Consider the following 23305-nt stretch of genomic DNA (forward strand, 5'->3'; position numbering starts at 1 on the left):
TGTCTCACTTTGCCGTTCTGCTTATGCTTGTAAAAGCATTCGACGGCCACAGAATACATCTACCTTCTTGTAATAGCCTCTTTCGCTCATTCGCGATGTCTCGTCGCTCGCATTCCGCTTCTCCCGGACCTCGCGATGCAAAACGCCCTCGATTAGACTATCTCACTCCAGATGATTATAGAAACGGCGTCATGCTTGCTCCAATGGTTCGTTCTGGCGCTCGTACGTCTGCTGTACATCGAGCGGCGCGCCTTGACGAGCTCACTCACTTTCCACAGTCCCCACTCGTCTTTTCGCGCTCAAACACGGTGCCAAGCTTGTATGGGGGCCGGAAATCGTAGACAAGGCTATTCTCCATGCAGAGCGTGTGGTAGATCGTGAGTATACTGCTCTTGATGTGTGAATCTAAGCTTATGGCACCTACAGCCGTCAGCGGGGTCATCTCGTACAACGGCAAATCGAGAGCTATGTTCACCACGCATCCAGTCGAAAAGCCATATTTAGTTTATCAGATAGGCTCTTCAGATCCCGCACTCGCCGTTCAAGCAGCAAAAACTGTCATGCAAGACGTTTCCGGCATCGATCTGAACTGTGGATGCCCGAAGCCATTTTCGACTCATTCAGGGATGGGCGCCGCCCTTCTCTCCACCCCCGACCTCCTCTGCTCTATCCTCACCGCCCTTCGTGCTGAACTCCCCGCACATATATCTATTTCCGCCAAAATTCGCTTGCTTCCGACTCAGGAGGACACTCTCAAGCTGGTCGAAAAGATCATCAATACAGGTGTGAATTGCCTAACTGTCCACTGTCGAACGCGCAGTATGCGGCAAACCGAGCGTGCGCGCGTCGAACGACTGAAGGAGATCGTTGACTTTGTCAAGAGCTCGGGCAAGGATGTTGCGGTGATCGAGAATGGTGATTGTGAGGGATATCATGATGCAAGGCGGATACGTGCTTTGACAGGTGAGTTTTATTTGCCTCTTCTCTCTTCCAATACGTTTCTAATGTATGTACTCTTTTTCAAGGCGCCGATTCTGTCATGATTGCAACAGCCGCAGAGTCGAACCCCAGTGTGTTCTCTCCGACACCATTAGTCGACTTGGAGTCAACATTGGTACCTTCTTACATCCGCTTGGTGAGTAGTCGCAGGCTGCCTTTTTTTTTTATCGTTACTCTAATGCGTCTGCAATTGTCAGTGCAAGTACCTTGATAATTATTGGGCCAGCACCAAGTTTTCTGTCGCCCAGTTCAAAGGTAGCCGTGTCAAAATCTCGAAGTCAGAAGGCAAGGCTATGCGGGATCAGGTAGTCAAGTCAAAAGATTATACCGGTCTCGATGAGATTATTGGTTTTTGGAATGGAGAGGCGGAGTTTCAACAAATATCGAAAGCCATTGAGGAAAGGGCACACAATCCGCCGACGATACTTCCTGCGGAACTGGAGATCCCACCAGATGCAGGAGTAGATGCAGGGGTAGACACACCTCCGCCTTCGTTTAGCAATACACCCCAGGATCCCAGCGCGTTTACCACACCTCCTGAATGGCGCGGAAATCCTGATCCCGCAGCAGTTGTTGGTGCGCCAGTAGTCTCTTCGAATCCGAGGAGGGCACCGGTACCGGCGTTGGTATCTGGTCACGACGAGACAACGCCCACACCTATGCCTAAGCAAGGTGTGGAAACATCGTTGCATGCGATGTGACGTATACACGATCTGTAACCTTTAGTAACTTATCGATTTAGTCCCTCTTTTACGTTAATTCATTTCTGCCTATGCATAGCGCAGCATATCGCTGCCAGTGCATAGAGTGTGGTTATATGCATTCCAAACTGAACAGTCCCTCGACAGGATGGTGGTCCTTGCCCTCAATATCTCGATAATTCTAATTGAGCATCAGCGGCCTTCAGGCCTCAGGATCGGACACGAATCGGGATACCTCCAGATGCAACACAACAGCGGAATTCGCTCTAAAAATACAAAAAGACAGCACTACATCTCATCAAGGTCGTGAAAGCGCCACGGTCTCCGTCAGCACTTCAGTGCGCTGTATCAATCGTGCGTCCGTCATATCAGTCTTGGCATTCATGTAACATAGGTTTAGTCTATTGGTACTGCAAGTTTTTTTTACCGCATAAGCCTTATATCAAGACCCAATAATAGTCGAGACATACCTGGCGGAATATCGACTTGATCATCGTTCAAATACCACGCTCCTGTCACGTATGTTTGTGTTAAGCTCTTTTGAAACTCGAAAAAGCCACTTACGATCACCAGTCATCATTTTCTCGTTGTGAGTTTGACCATCACCAAGCCAGAAGAACCTGTTGCGCGTCTTGTCAAACAGTTCGTAGTTAAAATCTTCCCACCGCGGATGCGACAGAGTACAAATAGCGTGCAAGCAAGATCCTGGCCACATGCAAGGCAGGAGATTTTCGTCAGTGAGTCACTAGTCCACGACAACACGTTTCGCGGCTCACCTGGCCATAAACCTGTGATCGAACCATCCTTGCTCTTATACCACGAGCGGCACTGGCCAGAAAATACAGTCTAAGGGATGGCGATCAGTGGTATATCACAGTATACAAAGAGAGCAACCTTTGGAAAATAATCCTGCCGTACAGAGGAGTAAGCAAAGATTTCATTTCTGATGAATCATAACTCATACTGACCTTCAAATATTCGTTATAATCAGCAACAGCTTCTGCTTTGACCTCCATGCTCTTCAAGCGTTCACGCTGTAATTTCAACGTGGCAGCAACAGCATAATCAACCTGGCGCTCCATAAGCCCGAGAAGGGAGCCCGCATTGACAAATGAGTTGGGGCCGAGTGACATGAACATATTGGGGAAGCCGTCAACAGCGACAGCAAGATATGCTGACGCGTGTGGCTCCCATTGGACACGCAGGTCGCGTCCTTCACGACCGATCACGTCGAACGGCATGCGATAGGATGTCTCGAAACCAGTCGCGCAGACAAGCACGTCGAGCTTGTGATGGCGCCCGTCGATAAGTTCTACACCATTATGCGTGACACGTTTGATGTGCGTGGTCTCAAAGTGGACCTGGGTATCTATTCAGGGAGGGTGTACAGGCGAAAGAGAAGCGCGGCTGTAACGCACGTTTTCCTCACAGAGTGCTTCGAGATATCCAGGCCCTGGGGTGAGTCGCTTGCAACCAACCTCGAAAGAGGGAACGACTGTAGCCCTATTTGGTAAATGTCCGGACATATCAATGCTGCTGATACTCACTATAATCAGCAATCCATGGCTTCTTCGCTAATCGTGCAACCATATCCTTTCGGAAAATCTCTGTGACCGCCTTGTGTATTGGAGAGTCGCGCAAGCATATACTGTAAGCTGCCTTCAACACGCGTCAGTCAAGTCCGCCAAGGTGCATCTTCGAAGGGTTACATTGAGTTCAGATTCTAGGCTATGTCGGAATGACTTGTAATATTCTGTGTCTTCGAATAAACGGCGCTCTTCCTCGGTGAAGGTGTCTGGATGACGGATGGGAGGACTGAGCATGAGCTGAGCGAGAGATAGATAATTTTGGCGTACGATTCCCAGATGAGGGACGGGATAACAGGTGTACGAGTTTATCCTCGCAGGCGGACGGTGCAATCCATGTTTTCCCACGCACAAAGTTCACCAGGTGGTTTACTTTTGGCTGCAGTGCTGGGACAATTTGAAGAGCGGTTGAACCCTATGAAAATCGCGAGTGCGGCCAGCGCGTCAAGTTCTTTGTATCTCGTGAGACGTTCGACGATAGTATTCCATACCAATCCAATCACTCCAACGTCCTTCTTGTTCCAGTCCTTTACCCCTTCTTCCCACGCACCGTCTGATACGTCCCACTGGGCGCTGTGAAGCAGGCGTCCCTTGAAATTATTCAAACCCTCGATATCAGGCCAAGACCACCGACTGAGTGCACCAGTACCGAGGAACAGCACATCGGTAATATCTTCAAAGTCTTCATACTCTTCATCAACTAAGGTCGAGTCTCGAGAGGAACTTGCCGGCGACGGAGGTACAACTTCGGTCTTGCCATCGCTAAGCGAAGAATGTCGTCGAATGCGCAAGTGCCATTTGCCAGCATCGGCATCCCATCGAGCGCTCATGAGCTCGTGTCGCAGATGTATATACCTCGTGATCTTGTACTTCATTACCAGATTTTGCAGGTATGCTAGGATCTCTGGGCCGGGCGCGTAGAACGAGGACCATTGGCGCTGGCGATGCCGAAACTGTCACATTGTGTCGTTCCTGAATTGGGATATCGACGTAAACCTGACGCACGTTTTCCTCGAATGTGAGTTGATACTGCAAATAGATATCAGCGAGGTTTCAAAGAAGGAACCAATACGACTGACGCAGTGAGAAGGTATGTCGCACGCAAGTCCCTGGAGATGTCCGGGATGAGCTTTGGTAGGATACGTCATATCCATATACGCTTACAGGATACTTGTTGGCATACCATGTGCCGCCGACTCCAGCAGCCTTATCGTAAATCTTCAGGTCGATATTCGGCACCCTCTGGGAGAACCTGAAGGACATGAAAGTGAGCACAGTCAACAAGGACGAGTTGTCCGATCTAGCGAGTACACTGACCGAATGCCTGCAGTGATCCCGCTGAAGCCAGCACCGATGCAGACAACTTTCATGGGCCTGTATTCGTCGATCGAAAAATCACCAGCTTGGAACAGTTCTTCATTCCTGAATGGGTGAGCGGGAGCCTCTACTGCCTTGCGATGTTTGGAGAGGAGATGGCCCATGATATTGAATGAGACAAAATGAGAGGATGGTCGCCTGCGTCCGTCAACGGGGTGCTCTACCACCCCCACGCAGATGCTCCAAACCATATATGTATATTCACGGGCTTCATGAGAATAGTAATATGACGGCAAAGAGAGCTCCGTTAGTACCGTGATAGACTGTTCCTTGGATCACCGTTGACTTGCTGGTCGGGGCCTCAAGCAGTGTCTTCTTGATCCGGAAAGCACCGTGAAAGATTCTTTCTTTCATGGGCGCCATGTAACAATAAACTCATGACGTGGCTGGCAGAAGCACGCCAGCGTAATCGGACTGACGTCTCGCCGCTCAGATCAGCTAATTACCTAGGTTTGGACAAGAACGAACTGCAATTTTGCGTGTTGAACATCATCGGGAACATGTGCATTATGACAGACAGGAATTCAATGCATGTGCTGGGAAAAGGAAAGAAGATGTTGCATACTGTGGAGAATCCCCTGCCGCCTCCGACACTAAGTCCACATGAATTGGTATGCAACTCGGCGATCACCGAGTTCACAGATACCCTGAGATCGCCTGTGTATAACTCCTAAGTTTTGCAGTGACAGGCGGTTCATCGTTGTTGAAGAAGAGGTATAAACTCACACCGAGGACCCCGGCGATATTAGCTTGACCCTGATCTGGTCGGTAAGTTAGGCCTTGTCAAGTAGACGCTTGTAGTGATTTTAGGCGAACATGACGCATTATAGTGTATCTTAGGTCATGTTTTACTTCAAGGATCATCGATCGCTGTTAGAATTTGGAGGATCACAGCTACTTAAAAAGAAGTACGCACTCGACCCCGGATAGACCTGTAAGCAAGCGGCACGCATCACTTCTATGGCAAGCCAACATTGACGCCCCATGGGGTTCGCGAAGTGGTGGACATTGCGATATGGTCTGGATCAGCCAACTGAAACTGAAAAAGAGGGGCACTCGGCAAGAAAAGCGGACAGAAGCCTTACTAATGACGCCTGAGTTCTCAGGTTCTTGTAATCAGAGAGAGCATGGGACGTCGGCGGTAGGCCTCGAAGTCAGGCGAACACGGGTATCGTGGCGCTCATTAGACGCCGTAGGTATCAGGGAGACGAGACGTGGGCAAACGAAACGAACGTTCCGAGTTAAACAAGTCTAAAAAACTTATTATGTAGGTGACAATGAAGGTCGTCCCTAGACGTGTACTGTAGTAATAACGAGGTGAATTTTCAATCGATGCGCGAGCAAGGCCCTCACCTCTATCCAGCCAGTCGATTCTCTTAGTCTGTAGGTGCCTCACATAATCACGCAGTCCTTGTCCTTGCTACCCTTTCCCGATCCTGACTGAGACTGCGCGTCGCCTTCCCCACGATTCACGACTGACTCTGGTCCACCGGGTTGGACCATCGGACCATTCCCCTTTAGCCTCTGTGACGCTCGTCGGTCGCCTTGGTCCGCCGCACGTTTGTAGTATTGTAATGCTCTACAAATCAAAATAGGTATGAGAAATGCACCATGCGGGTCGATGAGGATACTTCAATATATCGGAACCAGGTAGTCTTCAAGCAACAAACAACTCACTCATTCATGCTTGGAGGTGTGCCAATTCCCACTTCTAGGAAATACCCCACAGCATACATAGCTTTGCCCAGCCCCGCGTCCGCCGCCTTCTTTGCCCATAAGAATGCCTCCGTGTCTGATTGGGGCAGCACTCCAGGTGAGCCCACAAGATACCATGCCGTCAGGGCGAAACATGCGTCTCGGTGATTCTGCTGCGCCGCGATATTCTGAAAAGCCGACGGAGATAATTGATCACTCAGCCATGTGACAGCAGAGCCGAAACACTGGAAAACCCACATAATAATGGATTGACAGTGCGGGGTCTTGCGGACAGCCCATCTTCCCGTATTCATAGCATTCGCCTAGCCGGTAAGCGCTCGGCGCATAACCCAACTCTGCCGCTTGTGCGAGTAGCTCCGCTGCATATTCGTTATCCACGAACACGACGTTGTCGATGCCCCGTTCATGCAGGAGTGCGAGCTCGTGAAGCGCATGAGGGAACTCCGCCGTTGCGTGCTCCGCGGAGCGTTTGAGCCATTTAACACCTTCTTTCGGGCGCTTGGACATCCCAAGCTCTCCGTTCAGCTCTGCGATGCCGAGACGATACATCGCGCCGGGGTGGAGCGACGCGGCAGCCTTGCGGTAGAACTGGACCGCCTTCGCGCTCTCTCTGCGACAGCCCCAGCCGTTCTCGCAGCACGTACCCGCGCGGTATGCAGCGTCGGGGTGACCGTGCTTGGCAGCAAGAATGAAGAGCGGAAATGCGCGGTCGAAGTCCTGGCGGTTCTTGTGCGTCCCTATCCCGTTCGCGTAGCAGTCAGCGAGGAAATACTGCGAAGGCATGTGCCCTCGGTCAGCGTTTCGCTTGAGCAGCGCGGTTGCCTCCTTGACGAGATCGTCCCGTTTGTCGAGCGCACGTTCTACGTCCATGACATTGCCCGGCGTGGGTTCTGGTACGGGGAGCGTTTTAGATGCGTCGACCATGAAGACGGCAAACTCGAATTGGAGGTCGGGATCTTGCGTCTTTTTGGCATTGGCACGGTAGAGCTCGAGTGTACGCTCGTGGGACAATAGAGCGGCTTGATTCCCCGGACGAAGATGAGAGTGGTCGAGGAGAGGGCCTGGAGGTGGTGATGGTGCACGGACAGACTGTGTTGCGAATGAATGAGTGGGGAGCGGGTCCGGATAAGCCCCGTTCTGAGACGTGAAGAAGTCGTCCGCCTCTGGAGGTGTCGGAGACTCTTGATCGTCTGGTTCATACTGGGACTGGTAATACGATTGCCTTTGCGGTGAATACTGTCTCCCAGAAGGGGCTCTGGGCTGTCTAGGAGGACGAGCGTCGAACTGGGTATCGGAGAAGTCGTCTTGAGAATTAGCTGGAATTTGAGCTAGTGAATCATTCGGAGCGAACGACGATGGCCGCGAGCGCGCTTGAGGATCGTACATGATGTCCTCTGGGGCTAGAGATGATGCAGAGAGTGGCAGGAGGAGAGATGACGGGAAGGATGGTGGAGGATGGTGGACCTAGTCTGGAGCGGTGCAGCCACCTCCAACCCGCACTCTGACGTCTGGCTGCGGCTCAGTCCGCCACCGTTCTTCCGCCGTCTCTCAACTCCATTTTATTTTCAGACATACGCCTGCGCTTTCGGGCACACAGTTTCCGCTCTCTAATCAAGGGTCTCGAGACCTTCAATTCCAACATAAACTCGAAGAACTGCTGGCTTGAGGCGCTGTACCTGGCTGTTCCTTCTCGTTTTCCCATTTACTTCGTGTGCGAATACTTGCCCATGTCTGGTCCGGTATACTCGTGGACAACAGAGTTGAACACATCTTGGTCTCCTAGTAGCTGCGAATGAGCCTTCGTCGGTCTCAGTGTTTGAAGTGCGTCATACACATCCTCTCGTTCGTACTCATACTTAAATCATCTGCAGTCAGTTGTTATAACCTCTATTGCAGATAAGATCGCTAGGACTCATATTTGTTCCGAGACAAGATTAACAGTCTCGTGTATGCTTAAGTGCTTTTACCACCTGATCTGTTTTCCGGCAACTTCCTCACATAACCTGTCATCGTGACCTTCGTCGTTGCTACTGCTCGTAACAGCGCACCACCCGTGTGTTCGCATGCCTCACTCCTCTCTTTGATCGCGCGGGAGGAAGGTCGGGGCCCGACTGTGATTCAGCTTGGTTGACCTAACATATGCCTACAATGGGCTGCCGTTCACACAATATCAGTCACGGGCTTCTCTGTCATTTCATCTCAAATCTCGTGAACACAAATATGGTGGTGGGCCATATGTTTATCCGTTAATGGATACCCTCCGCACGATGCCCCCACTCTTTCCCGACTTTCCCTCACATGCCCTTGGTGTCGCGCCTCGAGATTTCTGAAAGCAAGCCAGCAAAAGCTACGGACAAAGTACAAGCAATGAATCATACGGACTCCAGAAACGGCTCTGTGCCGGGCCTGATGGGCGCTAAGATTGCAAAAGAGGCATTCCAGACTGGGGATTTTGCGATCGACGAATATCGACCCATGAAGGTGGTCTGCATAGGAGCGGGCTTCAGCGGTATTATCGCTGGTATACGGTATGTAGAATGGTCTCCGGAGAGAAGCAATCTCGAAGTAGACTTGCTTATACTTGGATCTCCATCGATAGTTTTGCACAAAGAGTGCCAAATCTGGATTTGAAGATCTACGACAAGGAAGCGGGCGTAGGCGGTACTTGGTTCGTGAATAAGTACCCAGTGAGCAGAACGCGCGTCTCTTGCATCAGGTGTGTCTCTGAATAACAACCTGGCTGGACACAGGGCCTGGCATGTGACATACCTTCTCACTGCGTAAGTCGTACACCGCCTTCCATGAATTGTCTCGCTGAGAAAGATGGTTCAACAACAGTACCAACTTTCGTTCGAGGAGAATGTGAGTCTGCCTACTTGAAAATGGTTACGTATGTAGCTAACGTTTCGCCCACTACCGCTTTCAGACGCAATGGTCCTCGTTCTACGCTCCAGGGCCCGAGATTCTCGCATATCTTCAGCGCGTGGTCGAGAAGTACAAGCTTACGAAATACATACGCCTCCAGCACGAGCTCACGTACGCGCGGTGGGACGAGGGTTCTGGAAAATGGAGCTTGCGCATCCGTCGTCCGCGCTTCCCGCATGATGTGAATGGCGCCATGGACGGCGTCCCGCGAGATTCGGAGGCGTCGCCTGCGAGCGACACCTATACGCCTATGGATGACGAATTCGAGGAGTTCGAAGACACTGCAGATGTGCTGTTCCTCGGCACGGGATCGCTCAGCCGCTGGTCATGGCCTGAAATCGAGGGCCTCAAAGACTTCAAGGGCCGCCTTATGCACAGCGCACAGTGGGATGTCTCAGAGGGTAACAGTTGGGAAGAAAGCGTGAAAGACTGGGGAAACAAGACCGTCGGTGTAATCGGCATTGTGCGTGTCTACTTTATGTTCAACTATCAAGAAAGACACTGAATGCATGACGTGTTAGGGTTCGTCTGCCATCCAAATTGTGCCTGCCCTCCAGCCAAAGGTCGCGAAAGTGGTCAATCTTGTGCGAGGCAAGACCTGGATTTCATCTTCATTCTCCGAAACGAAGATGACAGAGTTGCTCGCTCTTCAGCCGGGCGTCGGGAATTGTAAGCATGAATCATCTGTGACACTTTGTGCATCCTCATAATTCGCAACGTGCAGATGTCTTCTCTGACGCAGAGAAGGGGGCATTCAAGGACCCGAAATACTACAAGCCGTTCAGACACGAACTAGAATCTGACTTAAACGTGAGTGTCACTGATTCGGCCTGGTGTCAGCAAGCTCATTTTGATTTTGAAGTCTGTACACGGAGTAAGTCAACGCGGCTCGGAGATGCAGAAAGCGGCTGCGGCTGCGTTCAAAGCAGCTATGGTCATGAAACTAGCGAAGAAACCGGAAATCGCCGAATACAGTGAGTAAAACCATCCTTGGGTTGTCATTTCCCCTCGCATGACCCGTGTAAACTTTCTCTAGTTGTTCCTTCATTCGATGTTAGTTGTCGTCGACTGACGCCCGGCCCGGGCTACCTCGAGTCGCTCTGCGAAGACAACGTGAGCATAGTTATCCTCCAGGCTTGACTGAAGACTCATTCTTCGCGCAAGGTCGATTTTGAGACGACACCCATCAAGCGGATTTTCCCAAGCGGCATCGAGTTCGTCGATGGGCGGCGTACCGACCTTGACGTACTCGTCTGTGCTACTGGCTTCGATACCAGCTACCGTATGCCATTTGAGGTGATCGGGCGCGAGGGGCGCGACTTGCGGAAGCGTTGGGAGCCGCACGCAGTCTCGTACTTATCGGTCGCTGTGGACGGCTTCCCGAATATGTTCTTGTCCTTGGGCCCGAACTCGGCTGTCAACTCGGGCTCGCTTCTCATTTTGATGGAGCGCGAGGTCGATTATGCGGTTGCCGCCACCTTGAAGCTGCAAAGGGAACGGCTGAAGAGCATAGAGGTCAAGGCGGAGGCTGTTGCGGATTACGATGAATATACGAAGGCATGTTGGATAACGCTTGTTTCGACTTTGAATGGTGGCTCATGATCTACTTCGCTACAGGCATATTTCCCGAAGGTTTGTGTCAGTTCGAGACCTGGTATAAGGCATAGACTGATATACATTGACAGACGGTATACGTAGATCAGTGTCACTCCTGGTACAAGAACCCCGACGGCACTATAACAGGATTATGGCCTGGTAGATTTTATCAAGCCGAGAGTCATTGCTCACGGCTCACGATACTCCCCAGGTTCCTGTCTGCACGCTGTCAGAGCACTGGCTAGCCCCCGTTGGGAAGACTTCAATTATGAAAGTTTGCCAGGCGATCGAACCCGCAATCGCTTCTATTGGCTGGGTGACGGCTACACGCACAATGAGAAGACAATGACTGGCGATCGTGAGCTATCCGTTTAAATCATCTTGACCGCGCTAAAAAATGTGTAGGAGCATGGTATCTGGATGACAACGAGGTCGATATACCACCTGGTACGTTCCGGGTTTCGGCGGCACACTTTATGCACGACTTAATGCATATGATTTTACAGTCCCATCTCAGTGAATACCAGTGCATGCGAATCAGGGTGCTCAACTGGTATTTGTGGAGGATATGTTCCTTTCCATAGGGTAATTGTATGATTGTAAGCTTGCATTATTGTGATTCGATGGGTGTAGACTAAAGGATTCTCACTCAATAGGAACAGAGCATGTGTTGTATGTACGATTGGCCTTCAATGATAGAAAGCGCATGGTTTTTGGGTCGGCTTACCTATCAGTATGCTCAAGGTCTATAAACGCTGTATCAGCCTCATGTCTAGGGTCAGGTGAGCATTGACTTTATTCGTGAGTACTTATAAAGTGGGTAGTGTAGTTCCATTCATGCTCTCTTCCTGTACCTATATTGTGGCCCTTTCCCATCCTCTTTTAATCATTACACGTCCAACCCGGGTGCTTTTCCCAACACCTCGCCTTATCTTGCCTTTCTCATGAGCATATTCAGCTTGGAGAAGCAACGGCCTACATCTACCCGTCTGCCGTCGGTCTCGTTCATTCTCAGGTTCTTGGACTTCCAAAAATCTGACGCCTCAAAGCCATTTCACTGCAATCCCGCAGCTTACAACACGGTCACGAGGCACTTAAGTTAGTTGCATCTAGCAATGCTCGCCCCTTCGACTGTCTCCTCGGCACCTAGCGCTAGCGCCTTCTCAACACTTACACTGACGTCCGCGCCGACACTGACTTATATTTAGAACACGAGAACAGTATAAGGACGGGTCCCTACCACCCACTTACATTACCAACCGGACTCCTTGCTCTTCCTGTCCTGTCCTCTTCCGTATCGTCTCGCTTTGATCCCACATCGTTCTCCTATCACTCTCGTGCGATCCTTTTTGTCTAGGTGTCGGGTATCCCCACGATATTAGTCTAGACCAATCCCCTCTTGACATAGCAGGATTCAAACCACTTTCCAGCAGATTAAATTTCACTTTGAGCATGGCAGGCAGTGTGAAGACCATCGAGTTTGAAACGGGGAATTTCTCCATCGACGAGTACAGACCTATGAAGGTAGTATGTATAGGTGCTGGTTATAGTGGTATTGTGGCCGGTATCCGGTAAGTAAGATTTCCGCCGATTTTATCACGGTCAATGACCCACTCGTCATAAAGCTTCTCTCAGAGAGTATCGAACTTAGACTTGAAAATCTATGAGAAAGCGGCGGGCATTGGCGGTACTTGGTATGCCAACAAGTATCCGGTACGGTAGGAAACCATTTGCTCCCGCGTGGACTGTACTGAGACTGCTTGCAGGGCTTGGCTTGCGACATTCCTTCTCATTGCGTAAGTGGCCAGCATATCACTAGTAATCACGGTATTGATTGGGATGCAAGTATCAACTCACATTTGAGGATAATGCAAGTTCACATCTGCGCACTCGAGCTGCACCTTATTGTGCTAATTTCCCTTCTTCCAGACCCAATGGTCCTCTTTCTATGCTCCTGGATCCGAAATACTGGCCTATCTCCGGCGCGTGGTGGAGAAGTACAAGCTCATGCAATACATCCGTCTACAGCACGAGCTGACCCATGCAAGCTGGGACGATACCGCGGGAAAATGGCGTCTCCGAATCCGCCATCCCAAATTCCCGCGAGGCACAGATGGCACTCATGACGGAGTTCCGGGATTGCTAGAGGCGTCTTCGATTTCTGACGCACACTCCTCTGTCGATGACTTGTTCGAGGAATTCGAGGATACAGCCGACGTCTTGTTTCTCGGGACCGGCACGCTGAGTCGCTTATCATGGCCTGATATCGAGGGCCTGAAGGATTTCGACGGGCGCCTTGTACATAGCGCTCACTGGGATATCTCCGACGGTGCTTGGGAAGAGGGCGTGAAGGACTGGGGAGACAAGAGTGTCGGTGTGATTGGCTTGGTATGCCCGCGTCACCCTCTTTGCTGGGTGAATTTAGTCCCAGACTTTCGTAGGGTTCATCTGCCATCCAAATTGTCACAGCGTTGCAGCCAAAGGTGGCGAAAATAACCAATTTTGTCCGGGGGAAGACCTGGATTTCGTCGTCCTTCTCGGAAAGCAAGCTATGCGAGCTGATGTCGCGTGAGCCTGGGACGGACAACTGTGCGCAGCCATGCATTTTTTTGCCTACTTTTGTCATCAAGCTGACCCCGGATGCAGACGTATTCACAGATGCGGATCGAGAGCGATTTAAGGATCCAGAGTACTAAAAATTCTTCAGACACGAACTTGAATCGGACCTAAATGTAAGTGACTTGTTCATCCACATGAACGCGGGGACGTGTTTATCTTCTGCAGTCTGCTCATGCCACAACTCAACGGGGATCGGAAATGCAAACTGCTATGACCGCCGCTTTCAAGGCTACTATGATCAGCAAACTAGCTAAGAAACCGGAAATAGCAGAGTACAGTATGTTATTTTGCATCCTGATTTCTCATCGTCGTGGCGTCGTAGCAACAGTCTCATGGGAATATCAGTTGTGCCCTCATTTGATGTCTGCTGTCGCAGACTGACTCCTGGCCCAGGGTACCTTGAATCATTGTGCGAAGAAAATGTGAGGGTCACTCAGATATGGCGCAGCACAAATTAACAGTCCATTAGGCCGCGTTCGAGACAACATCCATCGATCGGATCACTTCTACTGGTGTCCAACTCGTCGACGGGCGACATACTACGCTCGACGTGCTCGTCTGCGCAACCGGATTCAACACTACATTTCGTCTACCGTTCGACGTAGTTGGACGAAACGGGCGTGACTTGCGGCAGCGTTGGACCCCTCATGCTTCAGCTTATCTTTCTGTAGCCGTAGACGGCTTCCCTAACATGTTCATGGCCACCGGACCCAACTCATTCGTCAACTCTGGGTCTTTACTTGTCATCATCGAACGTCAAGTTGACTATGTCGTCGCGGCGACGCTGAAGTTACAGAGGGAGCGGCTAAAGAGCATTGAAGTCAAAGCAGAGGCCGTCGCAGATTATGAAGAATACACGAAGGCAAGGTTTTTTTTTGAAGTACAAGAAGCACACTTTGATAGATTCTTTACTAGGCTTACTTTCCCAAAGTCAGTGAATCGTATACAATTGAGTCTAGTGGAAAGGGTTGCAGACTCCTTGTCCCGAAGACGGTATACGTAGATCAGTGCAATTCATGGTACAAGAGTCCCGACGGTGCAATTACCGGATTATGGCCAGGTATTGTGCTTCATCATACACGTAAGTTCACTGAAATGTAAGAGGCTTTGATGAAGGATCTTGCCTTCATGCCGTCCGCACGCTTTCGAACCCACGTTGGGAGGATTTCGCTTATGAACCACTCGACGGCCGCACGCGAAATCGGTTCTATTGGCTCGGTGATGGCTACACGTACAACGAGAAGATGATGATAGGCGATAGTATGTTTCTGGTCACCTACATTGAGAGTATCGGTCGAGTTTCTGATTACCTTTGATAGGAGCTTGGTATCTCAACGATGACCAGGTCGATATTCCTACTGTGGTGAGCAGGTAAGGACTTGCCCGTGTAACATGACAGATGTCATAAAAATTCAGTGATTTATCGCCTGCGATTCAGGTGAAGGTGCGATTAAAAGAGGAAAGGGGAAGACAACAATAACTCTGAGTCTTTAGGATAGCGTGTACATCTTATTAGAGCGCTGAAAGGCACAAGTACCCTGGGAAAGTCTGCAGAAGAACATCGACTCACAACCGTGGATGATACCCGCCGAGAGAGAAAAAGCGCCATGGCTGTAATAATGTCTAGAAATAGTGATCATCGAACCGTCGCTATGCATGGATGTCATGGGATCCCGCAATCATATTCCGGATATCGTTACAAAAGGCCACAATGGCATGCAACTCTTGACGCCTTCTTGTCAACATTATCGTCCCGGGGTCGCATCAAATACTCATGGTGGGTAGTGAGACTTGTGGATGGTCGAATCCAAACGGCAATGATAGTCTTACTCCCATGCATGGCGTGCGTTTCAGCTGAGGGAGTTGAAGCTTGAAGGACCAACGATTGCAGACTCCAGAAGAGCCGGGTGAATTTGACATGTCAGCCGTCAGCTGCTCGTAATACGAGAGCCTGTGGCGACGTCCTTGGAGGACGGAGAGGTTGGGGCGAAGACGTGCGGACGCTTTCAACGTGGAAGGTCGTCAAAGAGTGCATATGAGCGAAAAAAGGGCTGCCACAAGCCGCCACAGGTTGCGCCACTGTCGCGTTTGCTTACTCAGCATTCCGCCGTGGAGCCGTCGCAGGCGCGAGCCGTGCTTTGGTCAAGAGACAAGCACGATGTCAGACGCACGCAAGAAACTGAACCCCATCCCTCCCAATCCACCACGGTGGGAACCGCAACTAGATGCTACCTCTATTGAGGTTCCTGGCCTCGACAGTTCTGCCTCCGTGAATGATCAGATCGACCAGATAGAGCAGCTCATCACAATAAAGCTACAGGTGCGTCTTGTCGCGACACATCCATTCCGCTTACGCGCCTTGAGTCTCCCAATTATCAATCCCATAGGATGGAACGATTCTCTGACCCTTTTTATCTTAGAATATCGATGCAAACTTCTCGAAAATCCAAAACATCTTGTCGACCCGTATTCTGCCTGCGTTCAAGCGTTATTCTGTTGGAACTGAGCCAGTCCGAGAAGCCGCTAAAGTGAGTCAGGATCAATTTTTTTGCGCTTACACTTGGAATATATGTTGTTGTTCGAAGAGGTTGCTGTTGTTATGCACTTGACTGACTTATCGTTCTCAAGTTCTGGACATCTTTCTACGAGCAGGCAGCCCAGATCCGTCTACCGACTTACGATGACTACTCTTCACTGCACGAACAACAGCTCGAGGATGAGTCGCAAGCCTCTACCTCAGTCGACAATACATCTGAGCACACCTCTGAAGCTGTCGTTTCACATCCTCCTGGAGTCTTCGATCCTAACAAGACGCCCTCCGATAGTTCATTCATGCCCGCACAAGGCGCCATATCATCGACGCCTGCTACTGTGTCACGCTACCACGGACAGAGCACACGTACCGCATTTCCCGAACAGAACTCAGAGTCCTCCTGGGCTGCCTCTCTGGAATCTCCACTGATTCGTATGGAAAGAGACCTCCAGGACCTTGCTCGGGATGATGCTCACTCGGTGGCTGATGTTTCAGACAGCTATCATGACCAGGACACAATCGACGAGACCATTCACGCGTCCACCAACAGGCCAACCTCGCAGGCAGATACCACTCAACAGCCTGTTTCTCCTAACAAGGGTAAATCTCGACAGCAGATCGTTCGAGATGACCTCCTTCGTCAGGCCTTAGATCCTCAATCCATTCGTCGTGGCATCTCTCCACTTCGACTCCGAAAACCAAAGACGCCTGTCGCCGCCTCGCACAATCCGTATCTGCCTTCTGGAACACAGCCCCACGAATGGTCGGGGGTCGTCGATCTGCGAGATCCTTCTATCACTACGCCACAGCGCTCCCGACATCCTGTTCACTCTGAAGTTACTATCGCGTCTTCCTCCGCCTACAATGCTCCCAATCGGTATGATGATGACGACGACGACGATTTAGATTTGCCACCCGGTATGTCTCCGCCTGTAATGATGGAATTTGCTCGTCTCCCGAAGCTCAGCCGTACTCCTGGTAAGGAGGCTGCAGCGCGGATTGGCAAAGACCTCATTGGGAACGCACAACGTATCGCACAACCCAAAGTCTACTCGAATCAGGACTGGAGAGGTGTAGCATCCAATTCGAGCATCCCATCCCCGCCTTCCCTGACGAAATACACACCGGGTGGCAATGGAAGCATGTCGAGCTCTGTGGTGGATTCAACATTTGAGAGTATGATGAATAGAGTCGGAGTCAATATTCCGGGAGGTTACAGACCGTCGATGGGCAAAGATCATGAGCAGTCTACTTCGTCTGCCTCATCTGCAATGAGGGAGTACGTGCCATCCACATTCTCCGATTCTAGACACACCCCATCCCCACTTGCCCCAATGCCAGCAACGTTCTCTGCGGATGAGATAGCTCAGCTCCCACCGTCCGCTTTGCAAACACCTGACCAGCAGCGGTACGACATCCATCACATGCAGGATGATTCCGGCCTCGACGCGCAAGACGCGGACTCATCGACAGATTCGATGGACTCGATGGACTACGAAGTGCACGACACCGCGCACCCTTCGGCCGCGTTCCTGCTCGCGTCGCGACAGCGTGGGCGGAATGACGACGACTCGTTCGAGAGCGACGACACGGACGGAGACGATCTCGAGGATGGGGCGGAGCCCGTGCACCCGTTCGCGCGCGCGGCTGCGGGGGTCATGGATGACGGGTTTGACGACTCGTTCGACGACTCGGGGCCGGAGGAGGAGACAGTGTTCGGGATGCGGCCTGCGGAGCGAGCGGCGAGGGATAGTGAGGCTGCGGCGACACAGCGGTTCCGGATGCACGGCGTCGAGCCAGTGCAGGATACGATCGGGATCGCGCAGAGCTTGGATGCGCTGGGGAAGAGTCCGACTCCGTGGACGGGGCAAAGGGGCGACTTGATCGGCTGAGGGCAACATAGGCTAACATAGGCCACTGCAGATTTTCTCGTGTGATACTGGCTGCTCGATTAATTTGGTTTCATCCCCATGTACCTTGGAGCCTCGGGTGAAGTTCATGTGTCATGAGTACTTGAGTCTCCACCTTCGTGTGTCCTGGCTTGCCCTGATCGAGGCAGATGGCTGACACCTAACGCCGTGATATTGTCCTATCGTCACTCAAAACGTCGATTCTTACTTGCGGCCAGAGCCTGTGATCCGGACCGTCGCATTGTAGCAGGCGTATGCATACCTCTAGGAGCTGAGGGATCGGTTCGATGATCTTGCGAGAGCAGAGCTTCAATCTCCCGTTTTAAAATAGATAATGGGGGATAAATCAGCTCATTCCAATGGTAGCGAGTACCGCCGACTTGTGTGGCTTTTGAAAGCGGCGGTGCATGATCTTATAAGACTGTCACGTGCCACTTTTTATTATTATTATTTTTATTTTTAATTCAGCGTATTTGTATCCCGCGCGGCGTAAGGCCAGTGGCGGCAGTTAATAAAGGGGGAAGGGATAAGCAACGTGTGTCGGAGCGTGTAAAGGGTTCAATTAAGACCCGGAATGTCAGCCTCGCAGGCGCGGGCAGTGAAGATGGAAGGGGGGGAAGTGGACATATTGGTGTCTAGGGCAGGAGGTCCTCCGCATTGCGAGGGGCATCTTCGAAGGTGAATGCAGACGGGTTGTCGCGTAGGAATTGTATGAGCCCTCTAAGAGGGTTCCTGCTTGTAAGGTACTTAGCTACTGTGAAATCGGGGGGACGCTGATAGTGCGTGCACCAGAAGAGGATGTGGGTCCGGGTTTGTGTTTCTCGGCACCAGTTGCATGTAGTCGTCTCATAGGGGAAGAATTTTGTACGATATTCGCCTGTGGGGCCGTGATTTAGGATAAGACGTGCAGCGCGTGCTCACGTGCCACTTTCCACCGCGGTTGGGGCGTATTCGGGACTGGCCCAACTTGGCCCAAGTCACCCACCTTGTCCAAGTGCAGCAGGAAAAAAAACCGGCGCATCATCGTACCCTCTCCTTCACAACCCCCGATAGAAAAATATACATACATACATACATACATTCGATTTGGAGCAATCGTCACGCAATGACCAGTACAGGATTCAAGGTCAAAGGGTCGAACCCAGCCGAGAGTGGCACTAGCTCCCTCGCTTACATACCAACCGCGCACAAGTTGGTAGCGACGGCGAGACAGGATCGGCAGAAATTACAAGTACATATGCGTTGTGAAACTTCCTCTCTAGTAAATTGGTGACCTCATGAAGCTCTCAGATGCCTGCTTGAAACGCAAGAGGGTCGTTTCAGAACCCGTGGGTTTCAGCGTCAAACGTCGCCAAGTAACGGGTGGCGGTTCGTCCGTAGTATTGAATGGTTCGAATACCGTCTCTAGTCATGGTGAACAACTGTTCTCGGATCTTACAAGTGTGTCGATGGCTTCCTATGTTCTTGAGTATACTGATCTATCTGACTGCATGACAAGATGGCAAACATCACCTGGAGACCTCTACCGCAGTGAAAAGCATCAGGAAGATAAAACCTTCTGAGAAGACATGTGCGTCTGCGTTCATTCAGCTTCTCATCTCGTACACTGACTCGTCGCTATCTCAAGCCCATGAAAATCACACTCAAAAATCGGATAAATGCCCTTTAGTATCCTCAGAAGTCAAGCGATGTCTCTTAACTCAAGAACTATCCTCAGAGGCTTCAATAGAACCATGCTATCTATTGAATCAGCGTCTGTGGAGTGCCAGTGATCTGGTACGTTCAGATTGTGCATTGACTGAAGATCGGTCTGCCTGACTTTGCACAGCTAACGCGTCTGGAATGGTCTTGGGGGATGGAATACAACTCACTTGACCCGAGATCAGAATCGAACAAAACATACTGTATGCATCGCTTGGCTTGGTTTCAGACTATCTCTGACATCGTGTGCGGCCACAGTACGGCGTGATTGGTTCAAGTCATTCGATAGTGAACGATGGTTACTTCTTCCCACACCCGAGATGGCGGAGAAAGTCAGTGCTCACCAGGACAACTTCATGAGGAATTTAGCAACTCAATCAATTCTACCTTCGGTCGATACTGTCTGTCATCTCTGTTGTTCTGGTTGTGATTTTTCTGATTTGATGATTGCTTAGATATACGACGGCGCCGAAACTTTCGAATATCGAATGCTATCGCTGGAAGACGTGGAACTTCGATCATTCAATCGAATTGAATGGCACGACTCAATGAGTGGGACAAGCTCGCCAGGCAAGAGAACTGCTGCCGATCAGCGATCGACTCGACATTATCCTCCATTCTATACGTTACCACCCCTTATATCTCGTGCAAAACCTCACTTCGTCATCTGCGACACTGCTGCGAAGTTGAGGTCTGTTTGGCATGGGCACGATTTCTTTTCCTTGTCCATGTCCATGTGGATAGAGAGCACATATAAGGCTTGGTCAACATGTGAAGTCCCTTCAAGATTTGCTTCAACCCCCCGCGTTCTTGTCCCGAACCCCCCTCTCTATCCTTATCTAACCATCGCCGAAAAACAGCACATATCTAGAGCGTGTACCGGTCCATGCATTAACAGCCGATCTGCGTGGATTCCTACTCGCTGTCTACGCTGCTCAGGGTGGAGCAAGGACTTCGTCGACAACCCAAATTCAGCTCGCTATGATAGATATGGGAACCTCAAGATCGGCGAGCAATCCAATCCGATGGCTCTATATCGAGCCTACCTCGGGCGTGTCGCTCGTTACGCCGACACTTGGAACTTGTGTTGCGTGCAGCAGGTGAAGAAACGAGGGCGATGGACATCTGGTGTGGTCAATATGAAGCAGTTGGGGACTTATGCTCAGGAGCCACCGGGCAGCCTTGAACAGCGAGAGGGCACGCACTGTGCGGGGTGTTGTTGCTATTCCATCAGAGCCCAACCTGTCAGATGTGACAGGGGAGTACAGACTTTAGGGTAATCTGATTATCTAGCAGCGATGGACGGTGCAGGTATGACCCTGTTTTGGCCGGTGCGCCTAACTCTTTGCCGTGTGCAGACGGTAGCCGCTCGCGCTTGCGTCTGTCTCCAACTACCTCTGCGTTGCCGGTATTCAATGTTCAATCCAATTTTCATATTTTATGGCCTGCATCGAAATCTAACTCAAACTTAAATACCTTTGCTCTGCAGTTTCGTCTTAGTTCTGTTGCATTCGTGCTCTTGAACTTGATGAACGATCATACTTGATTGACAAATCTGCTCACACAACTCAATATGTAGCTTCGGCAGCGATGCACATCTCCCGATCTATGTAATGCACGGAGTCCCGTGGAGACTGTCGGGTTAGCTGATGAGTATCGTTTCTATCATCGACGTTTGGTTACACAATTAGAAGACTCGGTCGGTCCTCGTTATTTTTCCCAAGCAGCGGAAGAGCCGCCGTGTTAAATATATCTTGTTTTGTGATGGTCTAGCTGCTCTGGCCATAGGTGCTGGCAGTGATGCCGACACCGATAACGCTTCAATTAGTGTTAAACACACGATGAAGTCCGATTTTAGAGTCTTGCCAATCATGATTGCCCGAGTAATAGACCCCCTCATCTTGTGGCCGAGGTTTGGTTAACCTAGCTCAACACACATCATGAACTACATATGATACATGCCAGGAAGACCAAGACGTCCACAGCGGTTCGGGCCTCGCTACCGCTCCCGACAGAACCGACGCTACAGCCTTTGTCCTCTGGCCCGACAGAACCGACGCTACAGCCTTTGTCCTCTGGCGCTGCACTTATTGAGGCGATGCTGCAACCGATGAGCTTGCGGTCTGCGTCCTAGTCGCTCTTCCGCGAACGCGATCAACAGCCTTCTTAATGAAGCTTATGATTCGAGAGGGACCACAGCCCTTGCCTTTGGAAACCCACCTCTTGTAGATAAGCTTAATGCTTTCAACAAATGCCTTCGCTTCATCGACGGTCACCATGTATGCGTATGTGACGCGCCATATGAAGGCGTCGAACTCGTGATCTGTGATGGCAAGCAGTGTCTCCCCAGCATTCAGAATGACCCAATGAGGATGAGCATGGGATTCAAGCTTGGGAAAGTTCTGGAACGGATAGCTGTAGAGTCCGTATTCCATGGAGGAGGATGGCTGTGGTTCAATTTCGTAATCAGGCCGAACCCATCTGAGCATGTCTGTCAGTCGTCCAGGGCCGAGGGGGACAAATCGATAATGAAAGGCAGTCGCATCGCTGTAGAGCTGGTTGGGTTGCGGTAAGTTGAAATCAAAATAAAAGCGTGAAATAGCTAACCTCGGTAATCTTGTCGCTCACTTGATGTTCATTTAAGATGCGCTTGACGAGATCTATGTCGGGAAGTAAAAGCCACCGTTTACGATCAAACAGTGTACGCAAATCAGCCCTCACTGTAGGACCATGAGTTATGAGCACCGAGGCGAAAACATCAGACAATGTCTCACGGTAAATGGTATTCCTAGGATCGTCGATGTTGCGAGAGTGGCGAGGAATTCCAAGGGCGTGTTTCACCTTGAATAAAATGATTGCAATTTGTTGCGCGGCGCTCATGGAGGCAGACTCACCTTGTGGAAGCGCCTTTTCGAAGACGGTTGGTACAGGTGAACGGATTCCAAAACCGACTCCATCGCCAGCTCTTTGGTCAGAAGACACTGTGCTCCGACTGTGTCCAACTCTCCCACAACATCTTCAGAGGAAATGCTTGTAGAGCCAATCACATCCCACTCTGTACGCAGGGACTCCCTGTCCATCAGGTTGTTAGATGCCAGAGATGGCTCAATGAACAATGCCACGTTCAGGATCGATGAATTCGATTGTTGGCTGGGCGATGAGGACATGATAGAAGAGAGAAGAGGTCAAGGAGGCAAAGGTGATGAGGTTTCAGTTTGAGAAGGTTGGGAGAGGGGCATAGAGAATTTCAGCTATTTATAAGGGAAGGTTGTCGCCACAAGGTCAAGGCCCTGTGGCAGGAACAATGGGCATGGAGTTTTAGCCGAAAACAAGCGTTGGATGAGGCGGATGTGGACAATCGTAGCTACAGATGTGAGCCATGTTGATTGTAGAAGCCTTGAGAGATGACGCATGATGGATCAATGTGACAAAGAGGAGTACCACCCCCCGGCCTTGCAGTGGTCATCGTCGCGCAGCGCCGCAGACATGCACTTGCACGTGACCTGGTCGTTTAGAGTCGCACCTAGTCGCACATACTGGAGAAACAACTTTGTCCCAGCGACGAAGTCATAGTCGACGCTTCTTCACATCCCCTTACATATACTTCTTGACATAGGCTCTGTGGTCGTCTCCCCTCCTCGC

The 23305-nt window shown here is 50.8% G+C and overlaps 8 protein-coding genes across 8 annotated transcripts; 5 read left to right on the forward strand and 3 right to left on the reverse strand.

Annotated features, from left to right (window-relative positions):
• Positions 1 to 95: 95 nt before the first annotated feature.
• HETIRDRAFT_468104 (uncharacterized protein) lies at positions 96 to 1838 on the forward strand (the record flags this gene model as incomplete). The annotated part of the gene is made up of 5 exons (XM_009542163.1): positions 96 to 222; positions 279 to 377; positions 427 to 963; positions 1026 to 1135; positions 1197 to 1838. The coding sequence occupies 5 exons, from the start codon at positions 96 to 98 to the stop codon at positions 1698 to 1700; spliced, it is 1377 nt and encodes a 458-aa protein (XP_009540458.1). The 3' UTR covers positions 1701 to 1838.
• Positions 1839 to 2053: 215 nt separating this feature from the next.
• HETIRDRAFT_377052 (uncharacterized protein) lies at positions 2054 to 4738 on the reverse strand. Its single transcript, XM_009542164.1, has 15 exons — positions 4604 to 4738; positions 4451 to 4538; positions 4366 to 4395; positions 4292 to 4315; positions 3778 to 4224; positions 3557 to 3701; positions 3410 to 3495; positions 3248 to 3359; positions 3119 to 3195; positions 2669 to 3061; positions 2595 to 2609; positions 2477 to 2546; positions 2265 to 2405; positions 2171 to 2212; positions 2054 to 2110 (listed from the first exon to the last, which is right to left on the reverse strand). The coding sequence occupies exons 1-15, from the start codon at positions 4654 to 4656 to the stop codon at positions 2097 to 2099; spliced, it is 1737 nt and encodes a 578-aa protein (XP_009540459.1). The 5' UTR covers positions 4657 to 4738; the 3' UTR covers positions 2054 to 2096.
• Positions 4739 to 5874: 1136 nt separating this feature from the next.
• On the reverse strand, positions 5875 to 7765 carry HETIRDRAFT_153498 (uncharacterized protein; the record flags this gene model as incomplete). The annotated part of the gene is made up of 5 exons (XM_009542165.1): positions 5875 to 5964; positions 6017 to 6242; positions 6341 to 6546; positions 6617 to 7542; positions 7654 to 7765. The coding sequence occupies 4 exons, from the start codon at positions 7763 to 7765 to the stop codon at positions 6056 to 6058; spliced, it is 1431 nt and encodes a 476-aa protein (XP_009540460.1). The 3' UTR covers positions 5875 to 5964; positions 6017 to 6055.
• Positions 7766 to 7834: 69 nt separating this feature from the next.
• On the forward strand, positions 7835 to 8757 carry HETIRDRAFT_468112 (uncharacterized protein; the record flags this gene model as incomplete). Its single annotated transcript, XM_009542166.1, has 3 exons — positions 7835 to 7901; positions 7949 to 8200; positions 8251 to 8757. The coding sequence occupies 2 exons, from the start codon at positions 7835 to 7837 to the stop codon at positions 8173 to 8175; spliced, it is 294 nt and encodes a 97-aa protein (XP_009540461.1). The 3' UTR covers positions 8176 to 8200; positions 8251 to 8757.
• A 31-nt stretch (positions 8758 to 8788) lies between these two features.
• HETIRDRAFT_58532 (uncharacterized protein) lies at positions 8789 to 14894 on the forward strand (the record flags this gene model as incomplete). Its single annotated transcript, XM_009542075.1, has 14 exons — positions 8789 to 8907; positions 8979 to 9066; positions 9130 to 9159; positions 9218 to 9241; positions 9306 to 9485; positions 9576 to 9767; positions 9826 to 9973; positions 10029 to 10114; positions 10167 to 10278; positions 10341 to 10417; positions 10469 to 10879; positions 10990 to 11059; positions 11112 to 11258; positions 14842 to 14894. The coding sequence occupies 14 exons, from the start codon at positions 8789 to 8791 to the stop codon at positions 14892 to 14894; spliced, it is 1737 nt and encodes a 578-aa protein (XP_009540370.1).
• A 1108-nt stretch (positions 14895 to 16002) lies between these two features.
• HETIRDRAFT_247387 (uncharacterized protein) lies at positions 16003 to 16522 on the forward strand (the record flags this gene model as incomplete). The annotated part of the gene is made up of 2 exons (XM_009542167.1): positions 16003 to 16047; positions 16148 to 16522. Coding segments are annotated over 2 exons (420 nt in total), but the record flags the coding sequence as incomplete, so codon positions are not given.
• Positions 16523 to 19239: 2717 nt separating this feature from the next.
• HETIRDRAFT_165967 (uncharacterized protein) lies at positions 19240 to 20943 on the forward strand (the record flags this gene model as incomplete). Its single annotated transcript, XM_009542168.1, has 6 exons — positions 19240 to 19402; positions 19461 to 19532; positions 19590 to 19738; positions 19791 to 19866; positions 19922 to 20064; positions 20119 to 20943. The coding sequence occupies 6 exons, from the start codon at positions 19240 to 19242 to the stop codon at positions 20941 to 20943; spliced, it is 1428 nt and encodes a 475-aa protein (XP_009540463.1).
• Positions 20944 to 21750: 807 nt separating this feature from the next.
• Positions 21751 to 22743, reverse strand: HETIRDRAFT_307076 (uncharacterized protein; the record flags this gene model as incomplete). The annotated part of the gene is made up of 4 exons (XM_009542169.1): positions 21751 to 22218; positions 22271 to 22383; positions 22438 to 22538; positions 22583 to 22743. 4 exons carry the CDS (start codon positions 22741 to 22743, stop codon positions 21751 to 21753), a joined length of 843 nt encoding a protein of 280 aa, XP_009540464.1.
• Positions 22744 to 23305: the final 562 nt, after the last annotated feature.

Source organism: Heterobasidion irregulare (genome assembly GCF_000320585.1).
Source record: "Heterobasidion irregulare TC 32-1 unplaced genomic scaffold scaffold_01, whole genome shotgun sequence".
Lineage (NCBI taxonomy): Eukaryota > Fungi > Basidiomycota > Agaricomycetes > Russulales > Bondarzewiaceae > Heterobasidion > Heterobasidion irregulare.

What these genes read in the sequence shown, in the direction of transcription:
- HETIRDRAFT_377052 (XM_009542164.1), bottom strand. Translation starts at nt 4,656, where the DNA reads ATGAAAGTTGTCTGCATCGGTGCTGGCTTCAGCGGGATCACTGCAGGC. An exon ending in GCCTAGAATCTGAACTCAAT is followed by an intron (nt 3,360 to 3,409) that starts GTAACCCTTCGA and finishes CGCGTGTTGAAG; the next exon opens with GCAGCTTACAGTATATGCTT. An exon ending in GATCACAGGTTTATGGCCAG is followed by an intron (nt 2,406 to 2,476) that starts GTGAGCCGCGAA and finishes GCATGTGGCCAG; the next exon opens with GATCTTGCTTGCACGCTATT.